Source organism: Marasmius oreades, chromosome 7, assembly GCF_018924745.1.
Source record: "Marasmius oreades isolate 03SP1 chromosome 7, whole genome shotgun sequence".
In the NCBI taxonomy this organism is placed as follows: Eukaryota; Fungi; Basidiomycota; class Agaricomycetes; order Agaricales; family Marasmiaceae; genus Marasmius; species Marasmius oreades.
In genome coordinates, this window is record NC_057329.1 from 906,056 (window position 1) to 931,473 (window position 25,418).

At 47.2% G+C, this 25,418-nt stretch overlaps 10 protein-coding genes across 13 annotated transcripts; 3 read left to right on the plus strand and 7 right to left on the minus strand.

Annotated features, from left to right (window-relative positions):
• Nucleotides 1-114: 114 nt before the first annotated feature.
• On the minus strand, nt 115-1,321 carry E1B28_011001 (uncharacterized protein). The gene is made up of 2 exons (XM_043155989.1): nt 1,088-1,321; nt 115-1,024 (listed from the first exon to the last, which is right to left on the minus strand). Exons 1-2 carry the CDS (start codon nt 1,091-1,093, stop codon nt 182-184), a joined length of 849 nt encoding a protein of 282 aa, XP_043005773.1. The 5' UTR covers nt 1,094-1,321; the 3' UTR covers nt 115-181.
• A 575-nt stretch (nt 1,322-1,896) lies between these two features.
• On the minus strand, nt 1,897-3,657 carry E1B28_011002 (uncharacterized protein). 2 transcript variants are annotated; one of them, XM_043155990.1, is made up of 6 exons: nt 3,513-3,657; nt 3,270-3,459; nt 3,042-3,207; nt 2,894-2,988; nt 2,503-2,840; nt 1,897-2,439 (listed from the first exon to the last, which is right to left on the minus strand). In XM_043155990.1, exons 1-6 carry the CDS (start codon nt 3,636-3,638, stop codon nt 2,323-2,325), a joined length of 1,032 nt encoding a protein of 343 aa, XP_043005774.1. In that variant the 5' UTR covers nt 3,639-3,657; the 3' UTR covers nt 1,897-2,322. The 2 variants fall into 2 exon arrangements, with proteins under 2 accessions (XP_043005774.1, XP_043005775.1); XM_043155991.1 differs by having other exon boundaries at nt 3,270-3,657.
• A 72-nt stretch (nt 3,658-3,729) lies between these two features.
• Nucleotides 3,730-5,083, minus strand: E1B28_011003 (uncharacterized protein; the record flags this gene model as incomplete). 2 transcript variants are annotated; one of them, XM_043155993.1, is made up of 3 exons in its annotated part: nt 5,045-5,083; nt 4,574-4,656; nt 3,940-4,521 (listed from the first exon to the last, which is right to left on the minus strand). In XM_043155993.1, the coding sequence occupies exons 1-3, from the start codon at nt 5,064-5,066 to the stop codon at nt 3,940-3,942; spliced, it is 687 nt and encodes a 228-aa protein (XP_043005777.1). In that variant the 5' UTR covers nt 5,067-5,083. The 2 variants fall into 2 exon arrangements, with proteins under 2 accessions (XP_043005776.1, XP_043005777.1); XM_043155992.1 differs by having other exon boundaries at nt 3,730-4,521; nt 4,574-5,083.
• An 87-nt stretch (nt 5,084-5,170) lies between these two features.
• On the plus strand, nt 5,171-7,864 carry E1B28_011004 (uncharacterized protein). The gene is made up of 3 exons (XM_043155994.1): nt 5,171-5,391; nt 5,450-7,331; nt 7,400-7,864. The coding sequence occupies exons 2-3, from the start codon at nt 5,507-5,509 to the stop codon at nt 7,738-7,740; spliced, it is 2,166 nt and encodes a 721-aa protein (XP_043005778.1). The 5' UTR covers nt 5,171-5,391; nt 5,450-5,506; the 3' UTR covers nt 7,741-7,864.
• A 251-nt stretch (nt 7,865-8,115) lies between these two features.
• E1B28_011005 (uncharacterized protein) lies at nt 8,116-9,271 on the minus strand (the record flags this gene model as incomplete). Its single annotated transcript, XM_043155995.1, has 3 exons — nt 8,448-9,271; nt 8,346-8,393; nt 8,116-8,292 (listed from the first exon to the last, which is right to left on the minus strand). The coding sequence occupies exons 1-3, from the start codon at nt 9,087-9,089 to the stop codon at nt 8,116-8,118; spliced, it is 867 nt and encodes a 288-aa protein (XP_043005779.1). The 5' UTR covers nt 9,090-9,271.
• A 41-nt stretch (nt 9,272-9,312) lies between these two features.
• Nucleotides 9,313-10,958, plus strand: E1B28_011006 (uncharacterized protein). The gene is made up of 5 exons (XM_043155996.1): nt 9,313-9,606; nt 9,657-10,173; nt 10,235-10,496; nt 10,548-10,651; nt 10,709-10,958. Exons 1-5 carry the CDS (start codon nt 9,466-9,468, stop codon nt 10,822-10,824), a joined length of 1,140 nt encoding a protein of 379 aa, XP_043005780.1. The 5' UTR covers nt 9,313-9,465; the 3' UTR covers nt 10,825-10,958.
• Nucleotides 10,959-11,010: 52 nt separating this feature from the next.
• E1B28_011007 (uncharacterized protein) lies at nt 11,011-13,464 on the minus strand. Of its 2 annotated transcripts, none has more exons than XM_043155998.1 (7): nt 13,174-13,464; nt 12,938-13,056; nt 12,876-12,884; nt 12,763-12,822; nt 12,241-12,707; nt 11,949-12,185; nt 11,011-11,895 (listed from the first exon to the last, which is right to left on the minus strand). In XM_043155998.1, exons 2-7 carry the CDS (start codon nt 12,984-12,986, stop codon nt 11,197-11,199), a joined length of 1,521 nt encoding a protein of 506 aa, XP_043005782.1. In that variant the 5' UTR covers nt 12,987-13,056; nt 13,174-13,464; the 3' UTR covers nt 11,011-11,196. The 2 variants fall into 2 exon arrangements, with proteins under 2 accessions (XP_043005782.1, XP_043005781.1); XM_043155997.1 differs by having other exon boundaries at nt 12,938-13,118.
• E1B28_011008 (uncharacterized protein) lies at nt 13,449-18,130 on the plus strand. Its single transcript, XM_043155999.1, has 8 exons — nt 13,449-13,528; nt 13,584-13,648; nt 13,711-13,878; nt 13,938-16,143; nt 16,200-16,489; nt 16,547-16,804; nt 16,855-17,066; nt 17,119-18,130. Exons 3-8 carry the CDS (start codon nt 13,806-13,808, stop codon nt 18,028-18,030), a joined length of 3,951 nt encoding a protein of 1,316 aa, XP_043005783.1. The 5' UTR covers nt 13,449-13,528; nt 13,584-13,648; nt 13,711-13,805; the 3' UTR covers nt 18,031-18,130.
• Nucleotides 18,131-18,564: 434 nt separating this feature from the next.
• On the minus strand, nt 18,565-19,068 carry E1B28_011009 (uncharacterized protein; the record flags this gene model as incomplete). The annotated part of the gene is made up of 1 exon (XM_043156000.1): nt 18,565-19,068. One exon carries the CDS (start codon nt 19,066-19,068, stop codon nt 18,565-18,567), a length of 504 nt encoding a protein of 167 aa, XP_043005784.1.
• Nucleotides 19,069-21,014: 1,946 nt separating this feature from the next.
• On the minus strand, nt 21,015-22,109 carry E1B28_011010 (uncharacterized protein; the record flags this gene model as incomplete). The annotated part of the gene is made up of 3 exons (XM_043156001.1): nt 21,015-21,477; nt 21,527-21,996; nt 22,044-22,109. The coding sequence occupies 3 exons, from the start codon at nt 22,107-22,109 to the stop codon at nt 21,015-21,017; spliced, it is 999 nt and encodes a 332-aa protein (XP_043005785.1).
• Nucleotides 22,110-25,418: the final 3,309 nt, after the last annotated feature.

Below are 25,418 nucleotides of genomic sequence, written 5' to 3' on the forward strand. Positions count from 1 at the left end.
TTTTATACAAGGTGAGACTTCAAACTCTGGAAATGTCCATGATACGATACCGTATGACCGTAATATTAGCTGGTGAGAGGAAATCAGAGAGAAATGGACTGCTTGGAAGGATAGGCTCGAGGCCTTTTTGTCGTTTTTACATTCACACCACTTTCCATACAATGCAAACCAACAACAAACGCTACGCACCAGGTACGTACCAGTCAGTGGAACTATTTACTTCTCCATCATGCATCACCCGCGACGGGAGCAACGACCCGTCGGACCGCCGGGCCTTAACTCTCTTCATTTCAAAAGAAACGGGGTCGCCGTCGATCCTCGTTTTTACCCAAAGCTTGTCCTCGCTAAGAATATCACCCCAAAAGTTGTAGTGATTCTCGTTCGTCGCCAAGTCAAACCTAGTCGACGTCCCGGAATCGTTCCCGGGATCGATCTTGAGCGTACCCTTGGTGTGCTCAGGTCTATTCTTTACTCCGGCTGCGTCCTTGGTCCACTTCCAGGAGAAGATGCACGTAGCCCCGGGGTAAAAGCCATTAGGAAGATGGAGAGAAATGTTCTCGCCTCTTGCAGCGAACTTTGGGTGGGTGAACCTCCCTACAAAGTGAGAACGGTGAAAGTAACGGAGGCCTTTCGGGTGGCCATCACGAAAGAGCTGTTTGGCCGTTGCCTCACTCTTTTCCTTGGTCTCGCCAGTAACGAGCAAGTGGTAATTTGCTGTAGAAATACGCTTCTTCATTGGGATCTTAGCCTCCTCGGCGGATTTGGCTGCGTAGACCTCGACGAGCTTGTCGGTAAGGGCTTCGGCCATCGCGTGAATGACGATAACTGGGGCGGCTTCGGCTGTCCCAGAAATTAGGACGGCATCTCTTACGAGTCCCCACCCAAAGTTGGAAACGGATTGCCAATGTCGCTTCCAGTCTGCCTCGCTGTAGGCGATGTGTGCTCGTTTGAAGGAAAACACTGTGCCCACCACAGGAATGTACTCGACTGGGGCGTAGATGATATCCTCAAGTTCGGTGAAGAACTAGTACGCAAAGGTCAGACTTCGGTTGTCCGAAAGTATGAAAAGAGCCGGTATTATACGTACGGTCATTGTCTTGGATTGAAAGGTTGACAGGGGAAAGCTTTTGTGGTAGTCAGCGAAATGCGAGTCAGAGGACTGAGAACAGACCAAGGTGTTGTTTGCTTAGAGGACCTGGCAGTGAGCAGAACAGGTGAACGTCGCCTTTTATATGTCAACTATTCTGCTACCAGGTGCCAGGCGAAATGTGAGTCGGAGAATGGAGAACAGACCTTGAGCTTGAAGTTCCATTCTACCTGCCAGGTGATTGCCGATACTACACCTGAATATTAACAGAGGGAACCTTCGAGTAATTCTGCATGGAAGCGTAGATCTCCACGATCGATTGACCTCATGGTTGCAGCTGTCCTGTACGATTGTCCTTTGATTTATTTCAAAGTCGATGATCTTGCGATGCGGGGATACGGATGTTGCACCTCAAACACGAGGCCTCGGGATGTGCTGCTAAGTAGTAAGCCGTTTCCCTTTTTGACGAATCCCGATGGCTTCAAAGCCGTAAATTTATGATGTCTGTCGGTGCTTTTTTGAAAGCTTCCTTCAGAAGGAACGGCGTAAAAGTATTGACCCCAGGTCGTACGTGACAATTTGACAGCTATTGCCCGAGAAGACCGAACCGAAATTCGAATACTTAGAAGTTGTTAAGTTCGGAGACACGCTGTCCGGAGGAGCGCAAGAGCAAAACCCAAGGCGTTACATGAATCCAGTCTTTCTCCAGCGACCCGTATGCACGTGTTCAAGGCGACAGGCGACAGGCTGCTAGTCGTTAGAGCCCGATGACCTTCTGGAATCAGCAGACGGGGCGCGAAGGGGCGGAGGTGGAGGTGAGATGCGTTGAGGATGGTGGAGGAGCTATCGCCAGCGTCGATTCTTATTCGGCAATAAACTGTACACAGTGAGGTGCTAAAGCTTCAATTGACTTCGTATTCCTGGAGACAAGATCTCACGCTGAATCGATCGAACTCGAGTTCTACTCCATGCCACAAACTTTGAACCTTCAGAGGCTATCCAACACGTCGTTGTACTCCTCTCTTCAAACAAATGGACGCCAAATCTTCACAGCCTTTGCCACCGATTGTTATCCAGGTCCCACCTTGTGCTTTTGAGTACGGGTTTATAGTCGCAATATAAGTCAGTAGCCAGGATAGTGAGACGTGTTAATACCTCGAGATCGTCAAATATGAACAAAAAAATATGTGTACTCGGTTGCACAGGCCCATACACCAAACTCAAAAAAAAAAAGATCAATCGCTCAGCGTGAGATCAATTGTTGTTACGGCCACTACGGGTTCTCTTTTGATTTTCTTCCGGGACGATTGCGCATTGGCTTTCTGCCTGGCACGAACAGCTTCAGTTTGATTCTGCAGACGGGCATGTGGTAATTAATGAACATATCCAAACAGCCGGTGTTCCTTCAGACTGACCTGTAGGCCACGAAGCATCGCATCGTCTTTGTCTTCGCTGATATCCAACTGTGGTTTCACATCCTCTGCATCGGGATTTGCATTATTACGAGATCGTTTTGAGCCCAGTAACCTCGAGTTGAGGGTTGGTGTAGGTGAACGCTTTGTTTTCACGTCCTCTGTATCGGAATTTATACAACTACGAGATCGTTTTGAGCCCAGTAACCTCGAGTTAAAGGTCGGTGTAGGCGAACGCTTTGGCTTCACGTCCTCTGCATCGGGTTTTTTACTACTACGAGATCGTTTAGGTGAACGTTGGGGAGTTGGTGGTGGTGCCAGCCCGTTTGCTTGTAGAATGCCTACAAATTTGAGTTTGAGAGAAGAAACCGATAAGGTTCATCAAAAACCATACCCAGAGGTCGATAATTGAAGCAAAAAATTGCCAGGGGATCACCATAATCCACACCATCCGTGAAGGTTTTTTGTGGAGTTGTCGTTGGTCGGAAACTTCATCAATGTTGATAAGAACTGCTGCTTTAGGCGTCGACAAGACAGCTCACCTAGTTTGGTGGTTTATACATTTCTTTGTGGTTTCGTGGAAAATTTGCTCGGGAGGCACCGATGTGGGATTGACTGGAACGTTCGTCTTGGTGATTCTCGTATTTTGAATGGTGAGCCAGATTTCTCCCACTTCCGAATTTGAATTTAAAAATATGTCGTCAGAGTCTGTAACAGGACCACGTCAGTCGGTGAAAGTTGAAAGAGGCGATAATGGGAGGATCCTGTACCAGTCGTTTTTACGGATGAGAAAGTGAAACGATGTCGGGTTGTAGGTCCAGTTCTCATACCCTTTATCGGACGCATGAAACCGGCCTGTGCCGTTCGCCTCAACTGAGTCTGGCATTGGTGCCCGTCGATCCTGACTCTTGCGCTGACTGAGTCTTCTAGTGCGCAAGCTTTCCAGTTCACCTCGTATTCCTGAGAAGATGAGTCAATGAGCTCTAACGCTACCATTCATGTAAGCCATGCACCTTGCCAACTTCAGATGCTATCCAACACTTCGCCGTTTTCGTCTCTTGAGACACATCGACGCCATATTCTTGACAAGGTTGACCATCAACAGTGATATAAGCAGAAAAGTCGCTAATCGTGATCATAGTTTTGGACGCATGTATTACTGCAAACTCGCGCTATACCATTCATTACCCGGCTCTAAACCGAACCTCATGTGACTACATGAGGGCAGGTCGGAACATGAGGGTAATGTAGGCTCCGACCTGTCCTGGCCGCTCACGATGCATTCGTGGAGACTCGACAAGATACTTGGTACCCTCCACTAGGGCGTTCAAACTTCAATGGGGCTCTTTCAACCACCAAGTCGGCTACATCGTCGGTTCGATCGGAGTTCTCGGACGATCGCCACACGCACAAGTCTGTCCCTGTTTCGATTTCAAGCCACTAATTTATACCCAAATGTTCAAAGATCCAACTTGATCCTATGAGGGTTGTGAAATACGATACGTGAAGTAACAGCAAGACCAGCGGACACCAGCAGATGGTCAACACGCCTCGATGAATCTCCTCCAAGTATCGCCCGGATGATTCGCTTCTCCCGTTTTCAAAGTTAGGGTTGCGTTGCAGAATCGTAGGAACAAGAAAAGTTTCGAATTCCTCCAAGGCCTCCTTCATCTCTGGGCTTTCGTCGTTCATTGCGAGGTTATGGGGTTTGATATCGAGATGACAAAAATCATGAGAGTGGAGAAATTCGATGGCTTGACAAAGCTGCCAAGCGAGTCTCTTAATAGTGCTTCCACAGAGCCGTTCAGTAGCAACGGTTCCCAAGTCCCGGCCGTAGTCCGGCATTGTAATGAGATATTGGTTGGTAGGAAGTAGATAAGGTCGAAGAAGTAGAGTGGCAATATGATGAGCAGACGGATTGAGTGGCTTGAGTGATGCAAATATCCGTAATTCACGTTTGTAAACAAGTTTACACCACAATGGGTTCTTCCTACCACGACGCCCATAAGCAACACGCGCGTGCTCGAGTATTATGATCAAAACGTTGATAATTTCGCCGAGTTAGAAGACTCACTGGATTTCCGGATGGTGCGATAGTTATGTCAAGTTCCTTTAGATAAACCACTATTTCTCGAGACATGAATCGCGCGTATCCATCTGGTGAAAGACGTTCAATGGGAAGGGGCTCTTCAACGACTAGGTTGAGAAAAAATCCGCCCGAAGAAGATGCTATCCTCGCTGACTCGAGCGCCGTTAGCGCTGTTGGGCAGATTGAGATTAGGTCGTCCAAATCCTGCTCCTTCGGGAGTTCATCCATGTCGTGGATCGGAACGGGATTTCGAGGAGTGAAATAGCGAAGATCAAGGAAACTTTTGTATGGTCGGACAATGTCTTGAACCTTCTCTGGGATATCGTAGTCGCCAGAGAGGAAAATCATGTCGAAAACGTCACCCACGAGGCACCGTTTGGATATCTCGATTTTCATAAGCTTCGATCGAAACAAGAGGATAACAACTTGCGATGCAGCTGAGCTAATGGTACTCACGAGGCTCAGAGGGTTGCTGCATTGACGAGTGTTATGGGCGAAGGAAGAGTCACGGAACCCCTATTTCACGGGTACTCGCGATCAAGTGGGGTGCACGTGCCGGAAGTCTGCCTATGTTTGGTTTGAGTTTGGTTTCCTTCTGCGCCATCTTCAGGCTTGATTCTACGTTGCCACTCGTCTCTTAGGCCAACGTCGAAATGGAATGTCATCAGCAACTTAGGCAGCCATTGATTGACGAGACAGCTGGAAGCTGAAATTTTGTCGCTGAAACAGCAAAATCTCTGAAAAGATATCGGAGGACGGGGGGCGAGTTACACTCTATTAGAGCACTTCAGGAGTTCCGAAAGGTGAAAGGTGAGCTGCCAGCAGATAGACGTTCAATGCTGACTAATTTACCAACATTAGTTTTATGCTAGAGTTCGCCTCGGAATCGTAGTCTTTCCGATCTTACCTCTTCTCTTCATGGCCCCACCGATATTCGTTTACTATTGCTCAGGCCACGGATACGGCCACGCAACTCGGGTTTCAGCTCTTGCCTCCCACTTACTTCGTCTCCCAACCCAAATCAGACCGGAAGTGCATATCGTATCCGAGGCCTCGAAACACGTTTTTGCCGACAGCATTGCACTCGGCGCACAATATCGCTATGCAGATTGGATAGACCCAGTCGTAGTCCAGCCAGTCGCCTATAGGATTGACCGCCAGAAAAGTTTGGATGTTCTCAAGGCCTTCATAAGCAAGAAGGATGTTTTTGTTGAGACGGAGCGAGCATGGCTTGTGGAAATCCAGGCGAGGTGTGTCCTAAGTGACGCAGCATTTCTGGGTTGTCTAGCAGCAAAGGCGGCCGGTGTTCCTTCTATTCTAGTCACCAACTTCACCTTTGATTCCGTTTACAGCTATCTTTCCACGACCCTCATCGATGCACCAATGGAACCGTCGAGTGATGGAGAACTACTGACTGAGCTACTGTTGCTGCCGGACGTTCCTATCCCGTGCTCATCCATCGAACCACTCGTATGGCAAATTCACTTTGGCTACCGCCACGCCGATCTCCTTCTCCTTCTACCAGGCCAGATACCTATTCCCTCGTTTTCAACTTCGCCTTCCTTACCTTCTCCCGACTGGGTGGATCTTGCTACTCATGCGTTCTATGCTGACATCGTTGGTGCCATCGACCCGGGTCAGCTCGTTCAGGCAACCGAGGACGAACACGATGATCAACATCATGGACTTGGCGGTTCGAACGATAACGGGATACCTCCACTTTACCCCCACATACCCTTTCCCCAGAACACATCTCTTCACACAAAATCTCTTTCCGGCGCTATAAAGAGGAGGGTATTATGTGCACCTCTACTCGTTCGCAGTCCTACCATCCCTAGTTGTGCTTTGGATTCGATGCCTCAGCAGACGAAGTTGTCAGTTTATACACCAGAAGGTCGGGCTCGTCTCCTCAGCAATATTGGTGTTCCAGAACATCAGCATGACCCAGAAAAGACGAAGATCTTGGTGGTTTCTTTCGGAGGGCAAGTTTTCAGGAAGCCGGCGAGTGGAAGGAGTACCCCAAGAAGGTTTCAGTGCGATAGACCAAGTCCCAAGATCAAGGCACTGGTATCGAAGATAGTGGGGTTAATTCAAATGCCAGATTCCACCAGTCAGACGAACGGATCTCCTACGTTAATCTCTGCGACCAGTTCAGGATCTCTGAGTTTCAGATTATCTAGTTCATCCGGCTCATCACCCCGATCTTTCACCCCATTCGACCACCGAGATATTAACCCAGATCCCAAACTCCGGTCGTTGAATCTCATCAGCACGAGTCCTCTAGACGCATCTTCGTCAGGCCAAGCCATGTGGATACCTGGTGCTCCTAGTCCTGCCATGGTTCCCAGCTCCGTCTTTTGGAACTCGCCTTTAATCCCTTCTCTGTGTGATGACGACAATGACGTGGATCAGATCAGGACACAGGTCGTTCCCGCTATGCCTGCTAGCCCAAAAGCTCAACAGAGTGTTTGGGATGATAACGAAGAAGCGGAAGAGGACTCGTTAATGCCTTGCCTCCTACCAGATGAATCGTGGATTGCGATCGTATGTGGTGTATCGAAGGAACAATGGGAAACAGATCGAGAGGGTGGGAATGGAGATGGTGGCTTACCTGAAAACTTTTATGTTGCACCTAAGGATGTGTACATGCCTGATTTGACGGCTGCTGCGGACGTATTGTTGGGTAAATTGGGCTATGGCACTGTTGCGGAATGTGTGGATTCCAAGACTCCGGTTGTGTTCGGTGAGCGTTTTTTTTTTTTTGAGGTCAGATGGTGGGTTGACTGAGTGAGTTTTTTTGGCTACTGGCAGTTCCACGACCTCTGTTCATCGAGGAGCATGGATTGAAGTTGCTCCTCCAGGAGTCTGGTGTTCCAGATGTGGAACTGACTAGAGAAGAGTATGAGAAGGGTGATTGGGCTGCCAAAGTCTATGAGGCATGGACGAAAGGAAAGGAGGGGAAGAGACAGAAGCGGGTAGAGGAAGGGAGCGGTGCCTCGGTCGACGTACTAGATGGAGAATCGTCAACGAAATCCGGTGTATTGGATGTCACTGTTCCTGGGATGATTGGTATCCAGCGACGACAGAGAGAAGGGACCGAGTTGGCGATGAGGATTGTTCAGTGGGTGGATGAATGTTGGAGTGGATGTTGAAACTAGTTAAGAGGAACTGTGCGAAATGGCTGACAGATTATGTTACTACTCTGTCTTGGAGATAGATACATAGATTAAATACACAACGCGGACCCTCAATGGGATCTGCTGGAGATCACGACGCTACATGCACGATGTCTGAAACCTTTACCTTGGCGAATACATACTTTGCTACTTTGCCCCAAGCACGTAATGACTAGCTATAGAGCAATTTGGGATTTTCAAAGCCGGAAAAAAAAGTCTGCTAAAATTCGGAGCATAATAACATGAGTACATAAGGCATGTTGAGCATAAGATTCCAGTAAAATAAATATCCGATAAGTAAATTTGAGGACCTAAAGAGCTAAAACTACCGCTAATGTGCCTTCGCAGACTTCAGAGATGGTGTATTCGAGACCTTGACGCAAACTTATTCCATGCCGACCCATATTGGACGATAGTGAATTCTTTCCCGTCAGTTTCGCGTTCAGAGATGGTGTGCATGGCCATGGAGATGTTACCGGTGCACACACTATATTGACGGTGCTGTGTACGCTTGCATGAACTAGCAGTCTATGAGGAGTCAGCACTTCGAAATCAGAGAGAAAGTTCTGTGGGTGTCTTACCGTTGAACCTTCGGTTCCACTACCATTCAGTTTCCACTTAGAATATTTCTGTACTCAACGGTGAAATGTTGAGGTACATACAGAAATATGAAATACACGTACCTTTCGATGTGAAATAAGATGGTCATAATACTGCTCGATCCTGCGCTCTGTACCGGTCGAGATATATTCTCTCCAATAGTCCATACGCGTCGCTATCATCCTTTTCAATGTTTCCAGGTCCTCCACAACACACCCAGCACCAAAGATCACGTTCGATCTCCAACGCCTCTCAAGCGTTGAAAGTGTACAGCGGAACGGAATAGCCACCAGTGTCTGCGGACTGGCACTGTCCCACTCCGGAGAGGTGTGTAGATGCTCTGATCCGTGTTGGATGGCTTCATCGGAAGCTCCACAGGTGAAGACGGGAATGGCGAATGGATCGAAGCATCGGGGGAGTTGGGAACGTGCTTTGCGGTCAAAGGTGGCCATTAGACAGATCGAGTAGAGGCCGTCATCCAAGACATCGAGGATTATACAAGGCCTGTAGCCCTTGGAAGAGGTCTGGCTGGGCAAGGGTAAAATGCAAGCGCCATCGTCGTTGTTGGGAGAGTGAGAGAGACGGTCGAGAAGGCGGAAATAAGGCTCGTAAATGGACATGTTAACGCAATAAATGTCACCAGCCTTAGGTAGGCCCTTTCGGAGCGAGGTTCCAGGTGAAGTCATGCTGCGAGAGAGACAATCAGGATGATGAGGAGCGTTCATGAGGGATGTTTTTCTCGTGAGTGATTTGAGAACAAAGAGTCCGTTGTACAAATCATTTTAAGTAGCGTTGATTCCTAGTCCAAGCGGTAGTATAGATTCCAAACTTGCTGTTCAAGCAGACAATGAAAAAAGCGTAGCAGAGCCCGTTGGCTGTTGGTCAAAGCTCCTGTAATAGAGGTCAAAGTCAAAGCGTGCCAGTCCAAGCGGAGGAGTTGCCATTTTGGGAAAACTGAGGAAGGGCAGTTCTTTTGTTCTTGACCACCACCACATGCATCTCTTTGTCTTTCCGTGACCATCATGACAAAAAGTAATGAATTTATAAGTCGACCTTTCCATCCTCTTGTCGAGGTCACCTTTCGCCCACCAGAACCACTCGATGTGCTCATTACCGAATCCTTACTCTTTCGTTGTAATCAACTTGGAGCCCAGTCTATCGGTGGCTCATCTCAATGTTCCCGAACTTACTGAAGCCTGCAGCAAACTGAATACCAAGAAATATGTGGCATACGTAGGAGAGGTGTGTAGCTTTCTAGCATCTTTCCTGACACTGCTAACGAATGTTCCTAGCGTGAACAAGACGTCGTAAAGCCTCATGTTCCCTACCACTCCTTTCTCTTCTATCTCGTCTATCAGGGACTGCGCCGTTTGAAGGACGGACGTGTGGGTCCCGAAGTTTGCTACCCAGTACTACCGAACACATCACACCCACTTTCGCGCTCCCCACTCGACCCGGGTCGACCTCTACCATGGGACAATTGCTACATTTCAGAATTCGTCTCATTTCCTGCTCTATGTCCTACTGTCATATGTGAAACGAAACCCTCGTCTCTATACGAACTTACAAGAATCGCGGGTGTCGATTTGGAGTGTTCCATGGCTGATGATTGTTGCGAGTGGCGAGGGTACTCTACAGATGGACAATCCGAGTACAGGAGCTTCTGCTCTGGCCACGACGACAAGAGTTTTGTAGTCGAACGACCGTCGTTGAAAAATACTACGGAAGTGCAGATACGCTCGACTGCGGGCATCGATTTTGGAGATTTTCATGAGAGTCATGCTAAATCTGGCTTCAATATTTACGAACGTGCGTCTGGATTCCTTGCTTTCTCTTTTTGCATAGCCATTCTTACTCGTTTGCCTCGTAGCGTCTTTGTCCCAATCTGAGAAGGACATGGATGCACACGTGCAACAAATCATTCGTGAACATCCACATAATATGTTCGAGCTTTTGGATGTACTGGAGAGCGAAAGAGCAGCAAAGCAAGATGATGACGTCTCCTCGAACACCGCGTCAATGACTTCCATGTTACGGGACAAGGTCGTTGTCAAGACCTCCTTTGACCTCACTGAGGTAGAGCAAGTCAATGATCCAGCGGAGTTCTTCAGAGAGGTTGAAGCATTATATCAGTAGGCCCACTCGTTAATGTCTCGACGCTGTCGTTGTAACCCACCACACAGGCTAAAACAAGTACACGAAGCGATACTCATGCAGCGAGAAATCGAGGCAGCACGAAAAGTAGACGACCAGTACTTTGCCCAAATTGAAAAGGAGAAGGGTCCAGGTACGGCTATCAGATGTTCACAAAATGCTCATTCTTATTTCTTATTCTTGTGCTTAGAGTTATCACCCAAAACCAACATCTGTGCGTTGAGTGGTTACCGACGCTTTGTTGGTCGAACGAGGAAGTTGCTTGGAAGAATGAAGGAGACACTTAGATCGGCTCTCTGTTCGTGATACTTTCAACACACTTTCATAGTCCCGTAGACGCCGTTCACCCACTAACCCCACGTGATTGGGGTCACTTTGGCGCATCCAGATAAATAGCTGAAATTTAAGCGGTGTGTTTCTTGCCGCTTGTCGGCTCGCCTAATGATTCGAGTTGTGTACGTGTTGACTCGCAAGCTGGACCTCACGTGAACGCAGCGTACTTGAGTATTCAAATATTCAAGATGGACCCAGTCCCAGTCCGTACGTATCATGTGTGATGTGTGTACGCTACACATCTGGAGACAAAACCTGGACGTCAGAATACCAGTTCAAACGAGGACCCCCGTCTGAATTAGGTCAGTAGAGACAAGTACACCAAATCACAATAAAGTACTATATCTAGGCTGTATCACAAAAGCCTTTCAGAACCTTCAACAACTCTTGATCATGACACATCAACATCTTTTCATATGGTAACATTCCAGCATCCCAATAGACCTTGAGTTGAGACATGAAGATGGGGTACCTAGCCTCTCCTTCTATGCCACACCAATCAAAGTCGACCAAATAGGTTTTTATACGATCCACAGAATCACCATCGCCTTGAACCATGATGTTTTGAATGCGGAGATCACCAAAGACAAGTTTCTTCTCATGGAGCTTCTTGAGTGCTCTCTGGACGTCATCGTAGACAGATCGTGGGAGGCGTAGCGTCGGACTGTTGTCAAGGTAGGTCAAGGCATTCTGAGCTCTGTCCAGGTCTTCCATGACGATTACCAACCAACCGCCAGCAATCCTTGTGTGGTGCAAGAGTTTGGGTGCAAGGCCCTCGATTGCGAGTAATCGATGACTTTCGGCATTATAACTGGGTGTGAACTTGACCATGACGACAGTACCATCAGGCATGGTAGCACGGAACAGAGCCATCGAGTACTCAAACCGGTCAGCAGTACTCTGACCCCGATCTGCAACATCATCAGGGAGTACCGTTGAAGCAGGCAGCTTCTCCAGAAAGGTCAACGGTCCGTATGACGGCGGTTGGAGGGTGTCTTGACAGACAGGATTAGGGTAGAGGTAGTCAGCGTGTTTGTCGGCATCCTATAGAAAAGATAGGTTAATCGCAGCATCTAGGCAGGAATTAGAGAGCGTACGTGACTGTAAACCTTGGTATAGTATTCCTTCAAGTCTTCCAGTCCGTCGGCTATAACTGTAAGCGCACGAGCAAGGGTGATGGCATCGTGTTCTAGATATAGCCCGCCACGAATGTCCGCTCGAAACACGTCGTCGACCATCAGAGCCTGAGTCATTACTGCGAGGCTTACTTCGAAGAGTGTGCTTGAAATGCTGAGAATGATGCAGGGAAAGTTGGAGGTAAGAAACTTTCCATCCTATATGCATGTGCAATGAAGTATTATCTCAAGAGATTGGAATGCGGTCACTAACCTTTTTAGAGCCTTGAACGATGTGGAGACGGGAGAAGAATGCCTGCAGTTGCGGGTTCCCTCCCACTCCCTTCTCGTTCTTGATCTCCAAGACCATGGCTAAACCCCAAACGGCAGCTGGCGTCGCGGCCCCTCCATTAACCGACGTCCCCCAGTCTGCGGGCCCGAATATCTGATCCAGATGGTCTCTAAGAGCGTTTTCGCGCTCCTCTTCCTCACTGTAGATTTCAGCACCCAAGGAAACTAGGACGGCAGCCTGCCGAACCCTCTCCGGCGTTGCTTTGACTTCTGCGAGATGGCTGAAGCGTTCAGTGAGTTTAGCTAGTTCGGGGCTATATATCGCCGTAGGGAGATGGTAACGGTATAGCGGGCGGCCTGCCACGATCATGGAATCACCAAAGTGAGACTGGGGGTCTGCGCCTGCTTGCGGCGGCGAGGCGATCGAGTTTGCGAGAACTCTACATCGAGCTGCCGTTACACTGAATAATGGGTGGTTTCGGAAAGGATAGCGATTTAGACCGACCTTTTATTACATCGCGGCGAGAACGAAGGCTGTCGGGGAGGCCTGCGATAGGTTTGAGCGCTAGGTTAAATATATGAGTTTGTGGTTTCAAGGTTGCTCGTTATAGACAGCACCTTCGAGGACTGTGGAGAGTTTATTGACTTGAACCAATGCCGATCAAAAAATGAGAACATACCTCGATCTGGAATGACCAAGATGTCAAAACACGCGACTTCCTCCTCCATCGATGATAGCTCAGCACTCCAGAAGGTTGATTGCAGAGCTCCACCTTTTAACACCTCGAGAGAATCACCTCTGACGATTACATCCTCGATCTTCTCAAAGAGACTGCCTTCGGTTAGAAGAGGAATACGAACCTGAAACGGTGTAACTCAGACCATAAATATATGCGTCGAATACTGTTCTGCGCACCTTCGGTTTGTAAAGTTGGAAATGGGTCTGTGGAAGATCCACAAGCTCTGCGATATTATGCCTGGTGAAAGCAAGATGTTCCATGGGGGAATACTGGATAACCACAGACCTACTGTGGGTAGGGATCTTTTCTATGAAAAAGTAACACCAGAGGTATTTGCGTTCCATGATGGTGACAGGAGTTACGGATCGGTGCCATCGTGGTACTAGTCCCTGCTCCCTCCAGTGGGCCAGACCCAAGTCACCCAACCTACTGCGGGAACTCAAGGCGAATTTGCTGCGTAATGGTGTGACAGTCTCAGTATTTTGTAACAACACTGCCACCCGGATATCTTTTCTATGAGGCGGTCAACAGGTGAGCATGATGGTGCTTTGTGAATGGCTGCTAAACAACGTCGACGCGAGTCAAGCCTTAGAGGGTACCAAAGAGGCTGAATGAATGATTGCGCCCGATAACTGTTCGTGTAAATCCGCAGTAAGTGTTCTATTCATCGTTCAAAACCTCTCTCGACACTGAGCACAACTGAATAGCGATAGATTCGACTTCTACTGCGGCCCAGTTCACTGCAGGCTCAAAATAATACGATTTTTGTCGATAAGCACCTGCTGATGTTCAGAAGGACTCGAGTAGGATGTTCAGCGCCCGGAACGTCAAGATGCGATTTACTTTTTCAGTGGTCGAGCTGCGGATATTGACACCTCTCTGTAATAGCCTCTCAATTTCCCTTGAAATGCGCTTTCTGATGACCCGAGATCTTCTACAGGCGCTCTTAATTGCACCCCAGATGATTTGGTGTCTCTCGTGACGACATTAATAACCCACTGGTCTCAGAATATAAAGTTCTCGTCGCTATCCCATGTACCGATCGCCCCGCCCTTTCTCACCATGGAAATCTTTCTTCGCAGCGTTGATTACTTCACTAGCCAACATGAAGTGATTCGTACTCTCGCCCAGTATCTTCATCAGCCTCCGTATACTACCAACATGCCCTTGAACTTTCATATCCGTATGTTCAGGCCCAAAAAAGGCGAACGAAAGCGGCACAGCGGATGTGGCGCTCTCACCGTACCTACGCCAGAGATCGGGGAAACGTTTTTGAGCGAGTATGGTGACCCACATCCTCGAAAGACCGTGACAATACGTGGTCGGCGCGTTTTCTTTCAACTCAGCACCAAACCCCTGTCCCAGGATATTCTCCTTAGCATCAGGAACTCTCCATACTTGGACCCAGAAGACTTGGAGGAACGCGAACGAATTGCACGACATCTCGAAGCAAGCACAGTTCCTATAACCAGGATTCAGTTTGCTTGGCCTTGTCGCGATCAAGTGCTTTCTGCAGAGTGGGAGTATGCTTGCGCTGCTCAAAGTTTCGTCCAGTTTCATGCAGAGGATAGACGCCTGGAGGTCGTGTTATCGCCGTCGGACGCAAACTCTTCGCCTCGATATATGAACCCACTTCTCGACCTACTGACACAAACTCAGTCTCGACAGGTTATCTCCATCGACTTCTCCTCAATTGAGTACATCGCCCGCGACAATCAGCGGGATGGAGTTCCTGCCATCGTTCTGTTTCTCCTCACTCCCCCCCAATATCTCGAACAAAACAAAACCATTTTCAATGACGATAGCAGAAACAGGCAGACAGCTCTCGATGTTGCCGACATTGATGGACGTCCTCATTCGGACGTTTCTCCTTACCTCTCTTATACCATTCGTCTTCTTTGTCGAGCGCCTGAGAATCTCAGCGTTTTCGAAAGTCTCGCACGTGAAGCTGGCCTGAATTTACCCATCCGTTCCGAATACTGGCCTGTCGACCACCGCCAACTGTTCTCCGTTTCCTCCCTTCAAACGTTCATGTCGTGGTTGAAGGAGCTTGACTTTCAGGTAGCCTTCCAGATTGAACGACTCGTCCTGGACCTTTGCGTTGATCCAAAGGAAATGCTGGAGTTAAGGAACGAAGTCAATAAATTGGTCGTAAACTCTCGCAGGCGAGGATCAACCAGTCAGAGCGTCGACTATGTCGTCACCTGCCTTCGTGATTTTGGGACGAAGGCGTATGACACGTTTTGGTACACAGGGCAGCAGGAAGAAACTCTGGAGGAGTGTTTCTTGAAGAGTATACAACGCCACGACCAAACTTTCAAGCCAATAACTCGACGCGAGGACGATGGCATATTCTTGTGCATGCACATCCAAATCACACCCACTGGGATGATCTACAACGGTCCACTCCCAGAACGCTCGAATCGAGTTATTCGACAGTACAGCCCCGAGAATCATCAGAACTTTTTACGTGTCGGTTTCCAAGACGAGGGCAGGTTGCAGTTACAGTTTGAGCGTGGTGTGGACGGGAAAAGTTTTGTCAGTCGAAGGATTGGTCCTTTCTTCAAGAAAGGTTTGTGGGTTGCCGGGCGACGGTTCGAGTTCCTCGGATACTCTCAATCAGCTCTCAAGGAACACGCCGTTTATTTCATGGCACCTTTCTATGAAAGTGGGCACCTGGTGACGACTGCGACCGTCATAGAGAGCCTCGGTCAATTCTCTGATCTTCCCTTCGATCCTAAGCTGATGTACTGTCCCGCTCGTTATGCCGCTCGGATTAGTCAAGGTTTTACATCCACTGATCCAACGCTGACGGAGGTGGACACCCTCATCACTGATTTACCAGATCTCGAGTCCGTCGATGCCCAAGGCAAATCTTGGTGTCACACAGACGGTGTAGGAACAATGTCACCAGATTTTGCCAGAAGTGTACACGCTGATCGACAATCACAAAGGCGTGGACGTAGGCGACCTCTGGACGAGTATGCTCGAGCCCTTCAGATTCGGATGATGGGTTCTAAGGGGATGCTGAGCGTGGATGCGACTTTGACTGGCAAGACCGTGTGCTTGAGGCCATCTATGATCAAGTTCATAGGCGCACCCACTAGGAAACTCGAAATTGCGAAAGTGTTCGATCGACCTGGAACGTAAGTGGAAGATGCTCTGCCCTCTTTTTATTTTAGTGCATTTATACGCATCATAGATTCTATCTGAACCGCCCACTCATCATGCTTCTTGAGGGACTGGGGGTACCCTACGATTCCTTCAAGAAATTCCAGGATCTTGCTGTACGCGAAACAGAAGAGGCTACTGAATCATTTGAACGCGCGTCATACTTCCTTCAGAGTCATGGTCTTGGAGCGTCTTTCCGAATTCCTTCAGTTCTTCTCAGCTTAAGCAAGTTGGGTGTCATGGAAATGGATGACAACGGATTTTATGACAAGGTGATGGAGTATGGTGCAAACCACGTATTGCGGCTTCTCAAACATCGCGGTTGGTGTCTTTAAAGACTTGAGTTGTCTCTCATATAAGTGACTCTTTCTCTTACAGCCCGTATTCCTGTCCCAAAAGCGTGGAATCTCGTCGGAGTAGCCGATATCAACCGATACCTTCCTCCTAAACACATCTTTGCATGTGTGAAGCCCATCGACCGCTCAAAGATATATTTGAAGGGACCGGTCTTGATTTCACGCAGCCCCACGATTCATCCTGGTGATGTACAGATAGTGACGGCCATTGGTCCACCTCCCCCTGGGTCCTATTTTGAACAAAATAACCTGGCAAACACCGTTGTTTTCTCCACGACCGGTACGTGTACACCCTCTGGGATTAATGACTAAGTCTGACAAATTGTTTAGATGAGCGGCCACTACCATCATGTCTTGGAGGTGGAGATCTCGATGGGGATGAGTACAATGTCATCTCACTGAACGAGTTACCCGAGTTCTGGATTGACCCAACCCGTATTCAAACCCCTGGTTCGTACCCTACCGCAACGAGGCGGGAGTTGGATCGACCTTGTACGATGGATGATGTCGGTGAATTTGTGATGGAGTATATCACCAGTGACGTGCGTTATACCCCTCGAGTTCATCGCGATTCCGGTATTCATCTTACAGCAGGTCCTTGGTATGGTCTCAATCAGCTGGCGAATCCTAGCAGACCAAACCGATATATTCAACCCGAACTGCATGAAAATGGCCGAACTCCACAGTCTCGCAGTCGACTACCCGAAGTCCGGCAACCCCGTTCCCATTCAAACCATTCCGAAGCGCAACAACCTGTTGTTGCCAGATTGGTATGCTCCCGAGACGATGTACAAGATGGATCCTACCAAGTTCTATCCTTCTCAAAAAGCCATTGGAAAGCTATTCCGTGAAATCAAACTCGAAGCGCCTCAACAAGCGTCTCAAGAAGGAAGAGCTCAGCGGCATGCTTTGAGAAGGAAACATCGTGAGGAGGACGATTTTATCGAAGAATTGGAGGGTTTACAGATTCGAGGCGACGACGATCCTCTTTATGACGCCATTTGCGACAGAGTTGCTGAATTTTTAGACGACGTCGATCAAGAGGTCAATGACGAATCCTGGGCTCATGTCGGTAACCTGTTCAGAGGCTACCGATCTGAACTCGAAACCATCTGCAGCACATATACGTTATCCGCACGCCGGGGGGCTATGCTCACAGAGGAAGAAGCGACGGTTGGAACTATCGTCGCCAACACTTCTCAACCTAGAAAACGTCTCGACCATATCGGTAAGCTCCGAGAGCAAACGGATACACTTGTCCGAAATGTTCGAGAGAGTTTGGAAGGAGATGATTCAGTTTCGCCTGCTGAGAGCTTGAGACAGGCGTTTGTTGCTTGGGAGTTTGCGAGGTCTTTGTGTGTTTCGGGATTTGGACGGGGACAACCGCCGTTTGGAGCGAGGAGTTTTTGGTGGGTTACTTTAGGTGCTGTGTTTGAGGGTGTGAAGGAGATTGAACAGGAGATGATGTATCAACGGAGGAGGGATATGAGACGGGGTCGATATTGAGGTGTAAATTGTATGAAATTTTGTTTCGATGTAAAATGCTTTGTTGTAATATTTTGTACTTTTCAATGTTAAAAAACTTGTCGCAATAGTTTCCTTCGGGTATTTGTAAAACGCTGTGAATGGGATTGATGCTTTAGTATCATTGCGAACAAAAGCATGGAGATCCTTCCTCACAGAGCTTCAACATATACTTACAATTGGTTCTGGACTGTATGATCATGTCTTTAGCATAGCTTTGAGTTTAGATAAACAAATGGAATCTTAATTCTGTCACTGTCAGTCCGCCATCCATTATACAGGTTTTATAACAACATACGGCACAGTATGAGAACCAAATGATAAAAAAACTGGAACAAAAAGAAAACAGTCTTGTGTAAAGGAGAAACCGGTCCAAGATATCGGTGGGTGGGCATTCGAGTCGTTGTTCCAGCTACAGTAGTATCCCCATAACATTGATGACCCTTCAAGCTTCAAGCTTCGCCACACGACAAGTCCTAGCAATTGCGGCAAAAGTAGAGGCAGCATTCATCAATTCTACCAATCCTGGTTCTGTGTATACAGAGAATGTTTCAATGCTTTCACTGCTTTAACAAATTCGGGTTTATGAGTTCTTGGGTAGTCATGTAATGGGATCAACCTTCGAAGGAGAGTCTCATAGGTTGCCCCGTTATTACCGATGCAGGAGTAGGTTTTGTTTGTACAACCATAGAGAATAATGCAGTAATGGTGTCGTTCAATGTCAGCTGGAGTTGATTTCGCACTAGAGTGTGTATTGCCGGCAGGAGTGTTTCCACCTTTTGGCGTCGTCACGATTTCGAATGGTGGGCCTTTGCGCTTGTCCTCGTTCACCGTGACCCCGAGATGCATGACAAGAGATAGGACTGACAAATCTTTGGGACACTCTCCCATCAGCTCCGGGTCTGCAAATACTCTCTGTGGAGACACCAAGTTCTTCACCTGAACTTGTAAAGGACTTGTTCGTTCTACAGATATCTCTGAGTCCAAAGGCCCAGTGTGAAGGGGAATTGCGATATCCATGTTGGTCTGGTTATCATATGCTTGCATTGCCACCCCTCGCTTGAGCAGTTCAGTTGCAAATTTCAGAGTGAATGATTCATGATCACCAATGTGGGCAAAATGGGAAAAATTAACCCAGGTGTTGGCAAATGCTGTTTCCAGTTCACGAGCACCCTCATACGCGTGAACCGGGGTGGCGCGGCGGATCTCTTCCCAAATTTCAGGTGCGACGAGATTTTTCAGAAAATCTATCAGCTGGATCGGCCGATGATACAACAGCTGAGATTTCGGTGTTTGAACGCTGTTGGCAGCCAGGTCGTGTGCGACAGTCAGAAGGGTTCGAGCGACGAGTTTGCCACATCAGGAAAAGGGGGTATGGTGTCCAGGCGCATGAAGGCGCGTTGCGCGCGTCAAGGCGCCCACACGCTGTCAACGCCTCGACGCTGCTGAGGTGCGTAAACGAAAGGTAGGCCTTCCGCCAATGTTGCCACGTGCATTGGGGTCGCATCGGGTCAGCGTTACCGAGCATAGAGAATCCCTATGAGTTACCTGTGAGTTACGTTCAGTAGCGTTGAGATAGAGATGCAGGGACAAGATGACTCAAGTTAAACTTGGGATGGCTTCAGATGCATCAGGTTATATCCATTAGCTCAATGTTTCTTACTGTACCCTCAACTCACCTCAAAACCACCTCAAATAAACCCTGCAGCACATACACTCTTCAATATTACAGATGGGTGACTGACTGATCATTGATTATTATTTAATGTCTATCCAACATGGTTTTTTTCAATGGTAAACACTGTGTATAACTCAAGTCCATAGTAAAGGTTAGAAAAGAGGATTGCCTGCATGTAACCTGTGAAAACTAAGTGATTGAGACGAACATAGACATAGAGAATGGAAGATACCTTCAGAGGCAGCTGCTTGTTCCCCATTCTCAGCAAGCTCCACAGCCTCAGCCATAGCTTCCAGCCCAGCAAAGTCGACACCATTGAAGGTGGAATGAGCCTCCACCGAGAGGCATTCACTGTTGCTATGCTCCCTGTAGTGGCAATAGTAAGTAGCTGTTGTGCACAGCAGGCAAAATAATTAGTACACTGCTTACTTGAACATACGGCACAATACGCTTCATCACCATCTTTGTTTCCTTCATTTTCAACCCACTCCTGTTCCATATCCTTGCCCTTATCCACATCCACATCCTCGTGGTGTTGCTGAATGTAATATGTGGTTCTGTGGCCAAAAGGCAGGATCCTCTAAGTGCTTTTTTTTGCTGGAATGGAGAACTGAGCAGATTGTGGTCTTGCCGTAAAGACAAACATGTGGGTCAGAGGAGTAGCCCTAGCTCTACAGACAGAGAAAGGGCTACAGGAAACCAGGAAACCACTGCCTCTTACAACAGCTGTAAGGAGGCATAGCGGTGATGGTGATGAGGAAGGAGTGTCTGTTCTGCATTCAGTTCTAAAATTTCGCAACTGGCGGAGTTTGGCGGAGTTTTAATTACATAGCAACGTGACCATGTGTCAAACTGGGCAGTGGGCACACATTTGTGACTCATGCCTCCCTGCCTGCCGCTTCACTTAATCCTGTTCTTATTCTCTACCTAGCTGTAGGAGAGAATCAGGGTTTATCCTGGCCCCAATTGCTTGGTATCAAAACAATCACCATATTCAAATGGTCTCTCACTACATATGGTGTCTTTCTTTTTGCCTTGTTTTATATATGAAACCTATTGTATTGCAATAGTATTATATATTTTTCACTACAAGTCTATGACTCGCAAGTCAACTGAATTCCTCCCAATGCTGGTGAGTGAGAACCAAAAATCTCTTGAGGCGTTGGAGCTAACTTGCGTCTTGCGATGACAAACCCAGTCCCCAGTTGTGTGTAAGAGCGTCAGGAGAGCGTTGAGGAGCATCACATTCCGGTTCTGGGACTGGCTGCCCCGGCTGCGTGGGGCAGCGTCAACGACTTTTTTGCGCGTTGAGAATCCGGTGTCGACGCTGCATTCTCAACATGCATTTGACGAGCCTCAACGCCAGACCCCCTTTTCCTGATGCACGTTCGTCCTTAGCGAGCAAACCAGTTGTCAAAGCCTGCATAAGTATTTCCGGGGCTGTATCAACAATGGAAACATTCAAATTGAGGGTGTGTCCTGCTGCTTCTGAGAGCACTGGCTCAGATGGATATCGGGAGTGGATGTATTCTCGCTCCTTAGGAATGTTGAAGATGCATCGCAAATTGGATTTCATGAGCTTTGTCTGCATTGAGTACGCCTGTGGGTGGAAGGGATCAAAGTCAATGAGAACGCGTGCATCAAGGGCAGCCAGATGTGCTCGAGTTCCAGAACCTTCCAGTTTTTTCACCGCAAGGTCGATCATTTTTTCCTTCTCCGCCTCCGGGAGGCTCTGATAATACGAGAACCATCTAGAAGTCAAGTTTAATACACATTGCAACATAGCTTTATTCCACTTACAGGGGGCGACCAAACTTGGCCATTTGTTCCAGCTCGCAAACTCCTGAGAGTGTCAGTTTTCCCGCCTGCATTGCTTGCGCTGTAAAGTTGCGAGAAAAGGTGTCAAATGGAAGTTTGAAAAAAGGGGGGATTAATTTTGAGTTGTTTTGAACTCGAATAGATGGATAGTTGGCACCGGTTGGTGCGAAGGTCTGTAGGCTGGAGTTGGTTGACAGGAAGACAAAGAAAATCCGTTTGTCGTGGAGCATGCTTAAGACATGCATCAAAGCATAGTAAGGGGTGCGTTTATCTTGCCCGTTCTGTGGTGAAAACAAGGTGTGCACTTCATCAAAGTAGATAATCGCACAATATTTGACACTATCCTCATAGAGCTGCTGCAAATAGTCGACGAGCGACTGAGCTGCAGCTCTTAAAGCCTTTTCACAGTCTGCGAGAGGATCTTCATCATTGCTGGGTTCTAGCTTTTCCAGCTGACCAAATTGTGAGTCAAAATGGTCACAGCCTTGATACTGTACACCCACCCTTTTGGCCGTTTCTTCGACCCGTTATCGCGCTGAAAATCGGATTTGACCCTAAAATGCATATTTTTAATCATTTTAATAACATTTGAGTTATAAATTAAGGGAATGTAGGACTAGGGTGAGCCCGAATTACTAGTCAAAGCACAAGCCTCTACGTGAGACTTTAGCAGTACGAAAAGTACGGAATTAGAAAGATGAGAGACTTCGCGAGGTTTCGAAAACGGTAGAAACCTCAAGAAGCAGCCTCTTAAAAACCTTCATATTTTGAATAGAAGGCCTCGTCTTACTTGCGGAATGCTTGGGGCGAACATAGGGAATTTATTGAACACTTTACTTTGACTTCACGAAGTATTGTTGGACAACTCGGACTTAAAGGAATTAACGAAGGATATATCGGACAAAGGCCCTACATGCGGACCTAGGATAGAAATATCTGGTAATGGGCGAAGAATACCACTCAAGAGTCAACCTAATATCAGAGCTACGGGAGTAGCACCAACACCAAATCAACCCAAAAACTAGTAAACCTCCGTGTAAAGTCTATCAATAACTCTACACACCAGGAAAGATTGCAAGGGTGGACTGCTTGGCAAAGGTTACGCACAAGATCACAGTCTCAGTATCGTATGAAGTTCTTATGAAATCAATGTGTAACTGCAAGTGTAAAAACACCACAGCTACGGGGGTTCTAGGGTTTGTAGGGGCTCTGTTTATTGTCCAGTGGACTAAGTGGGACTATGAATTTCGTCTACGGTAAGACTAATTCGAACGATTGGAGACTATTGCCCTCGACGGACACAAAAACTAAGTCCTCGGCGGACACGAACGCTAAGACCCTCGACGGATCACGAAACAGTAATCAAGACCTCGGCGGCCTACGGACGGATAGTTCTCTAGTTTGACCTCGACGGTCTCGTATAGTTCAAATCAAATCTTATCGTTTCACTGCACAAAGACAGGGCAAATCTCTCTATTGGTGTCAAGAGCAGTTACTCACGGGCAACCCACTCAGGACTTTCCTACGCACGGGTAGTACTTCTTTATCTACGGATACATGAGCTGCTTTTATACTACTTCTACGCTAGCTTTGTAATCCTATCTCTACTTGTTCTATTTCTAAAAATAATGCACCGTAGCTACGAATCCATGCGGAGTCTTATCGCTAGGGACTGCTACATGTGCAGAATCTTGTCTACGGAGCTTTTCCGTATTCGAATCATATGTTTTTGGACCAATCTGGACCATTCTTCATTCTTGTTTCAGCATGTAGAATGGACCTACATAGGCGTACCATATGGTATTTCCTGCCTACGGACTTTATCCTGCATCTCGACGTTATCAAATCATATGGACTTTGTGTGTCCAAGTAGTTCCAGCATATGGATCCAGAGTTCCGAATCGCCATAGCACATGAACAGCGCGGACTCCAAGATCCGTTGTTTCTCCTAGTCTGTGTGGTCCAATGTCCGATTTCTTGTCAACTAAATCCCCCATAGAAGTAGGTACTCCTAGTATGAAGGTCTTTTGACTTTGTTAAGTTCTGCTACGAACGGTTCTGTGAAGACTACAAGTCTTCTAATAGTACAATCCCTTGATATGCCAGTGCATAGTAGAATGTAGAGAGTAGAACTCGGTGAATTACCGCTTAAGTCCTCTGCTCATAGTGTTCTACAGGTTTCGAACGGTCATACAGTTTTCTGACACGATCTACGGCTCTCTCTAACTGGTCTAGCTGCGCCGACGGCACATCCTACTAGTGGCACTAGCTTTAACTAGCAATTCGGGCTCACTCTAGTTCTTAATACGATAAATATCGCTCCGTAGCACTGTTCTAAAGTGCAAAAAGAACCTTGTAGCATAGTCAACTAAGTCGCATTACCGGCTCCCATGAAGTCATAGGAAAAAGAAAGGATTACAATGTTCCGAAAACAAAGGAAATCTAGACCTCGCGAGGTTGACATGACAGTTGTTACCAAAGACAGGAACACAGGAAATATGTCATGAGCGGCGACTGGTTCTTTTCCTTATTTAGAGGACAACAGGACAAGGGTGACATAGTAGATATGTTTCCAAGGATATGTGGGCAACTCGGAGACCTCGGGAAGTCTAGGCTCTGTCATCGTAACGTGGATACAGACAGGGGATTCTTGGCTTATTATTTTATTCATGGTTTCTGGCACAACCTCTTGTATTATGCCTGATTAGGCGAGTTTCTGTTCGACTGAAAAGGATTTTATTATTATTCTCAAGTTTACTACATATCTTGGACTTTTATTATTTTTATTTCGAAAAGTGTATATAAGGAGGGAGGGTAGCAGGAATTTTCCCCCAGCAGCCTACGAGCGGAGACGCAGTTCACCTACTAGGACTAGCTCAAGGATTTTACCTTGCCCCTCACTTCGTCGAAGTTTGGTGTTTTGTGTTTGGATTGATTTGGACCTATTGCAATTTGGATTTGATTGGATTGTTATTGGAATTGAACTTGGATTTTGAAAGTCAATTTGGACTTATATTGAATTGGAATTGCATTTGGACTTGATCGGAAATTTGAACTTGAACTTCGCGAAGTCTTGAGAAAAGCTTTGTTGAATCCTTATTGTTGAAATATTGAATTAGTGTTTTGTCTTGTCATTTGATAAGAAGGAATAGAAACTTGATTGAACCTTAAAAACCGAATATCCCTATATTCTCTCTTTCTTAGTGCCTCTTAGTGCAAACTAAAGCCTTAAGAATACCGACCTCCACCTCTTACACTTGTGTATACTCTTCTTGGTGTGGTTTTGGTTTGCGCACTTCGTGCTTGAGGTGTGTTTGCTAGCCATATTTAGTGGTGTTACACAGCGTTATTATCTGGTGACCACCGCAGGGGGTGGTATTACTAGGAAAGAAAGGATTCTCGAAACCGTACTCTTTGAAGAAGTTTGCTTCTAAGAAGTACAATTGTTCATTTGGTTGAGATCAAACCGAAGTACTTGTCAAAATTGCACCCAGATCTAAAAAGACAGATAAGGGAAAAGCAGTTAGCACTTCGCGAACGAGATCAACGCAGACTTCGAGCGCTGCAGGACACTTAGAATTGACTGAACATAGAATTTCTAAGATCCAACAGGAAAAAGAATTAGAAAAGCAAGTTGCTCTTCTAAAGGAAAATATACAATTGCAACAAGAGATTAATAGTCTCAGACTTGCTTCATTAAAGGATAGAGCCTTAGCAACTACTTCGGCTGTGTCTGTTTTTGAAAGAATAAGGAACTTCGGTGAAGAAACCGAAGAACCAGGAACCGCTTCATCAGAAGTTAGAGAAGGAACACCGGAACCGCTGGTACCTCCAGCAAATACTCCAGTTTCAGAGCCGGAATATTTTACGGATC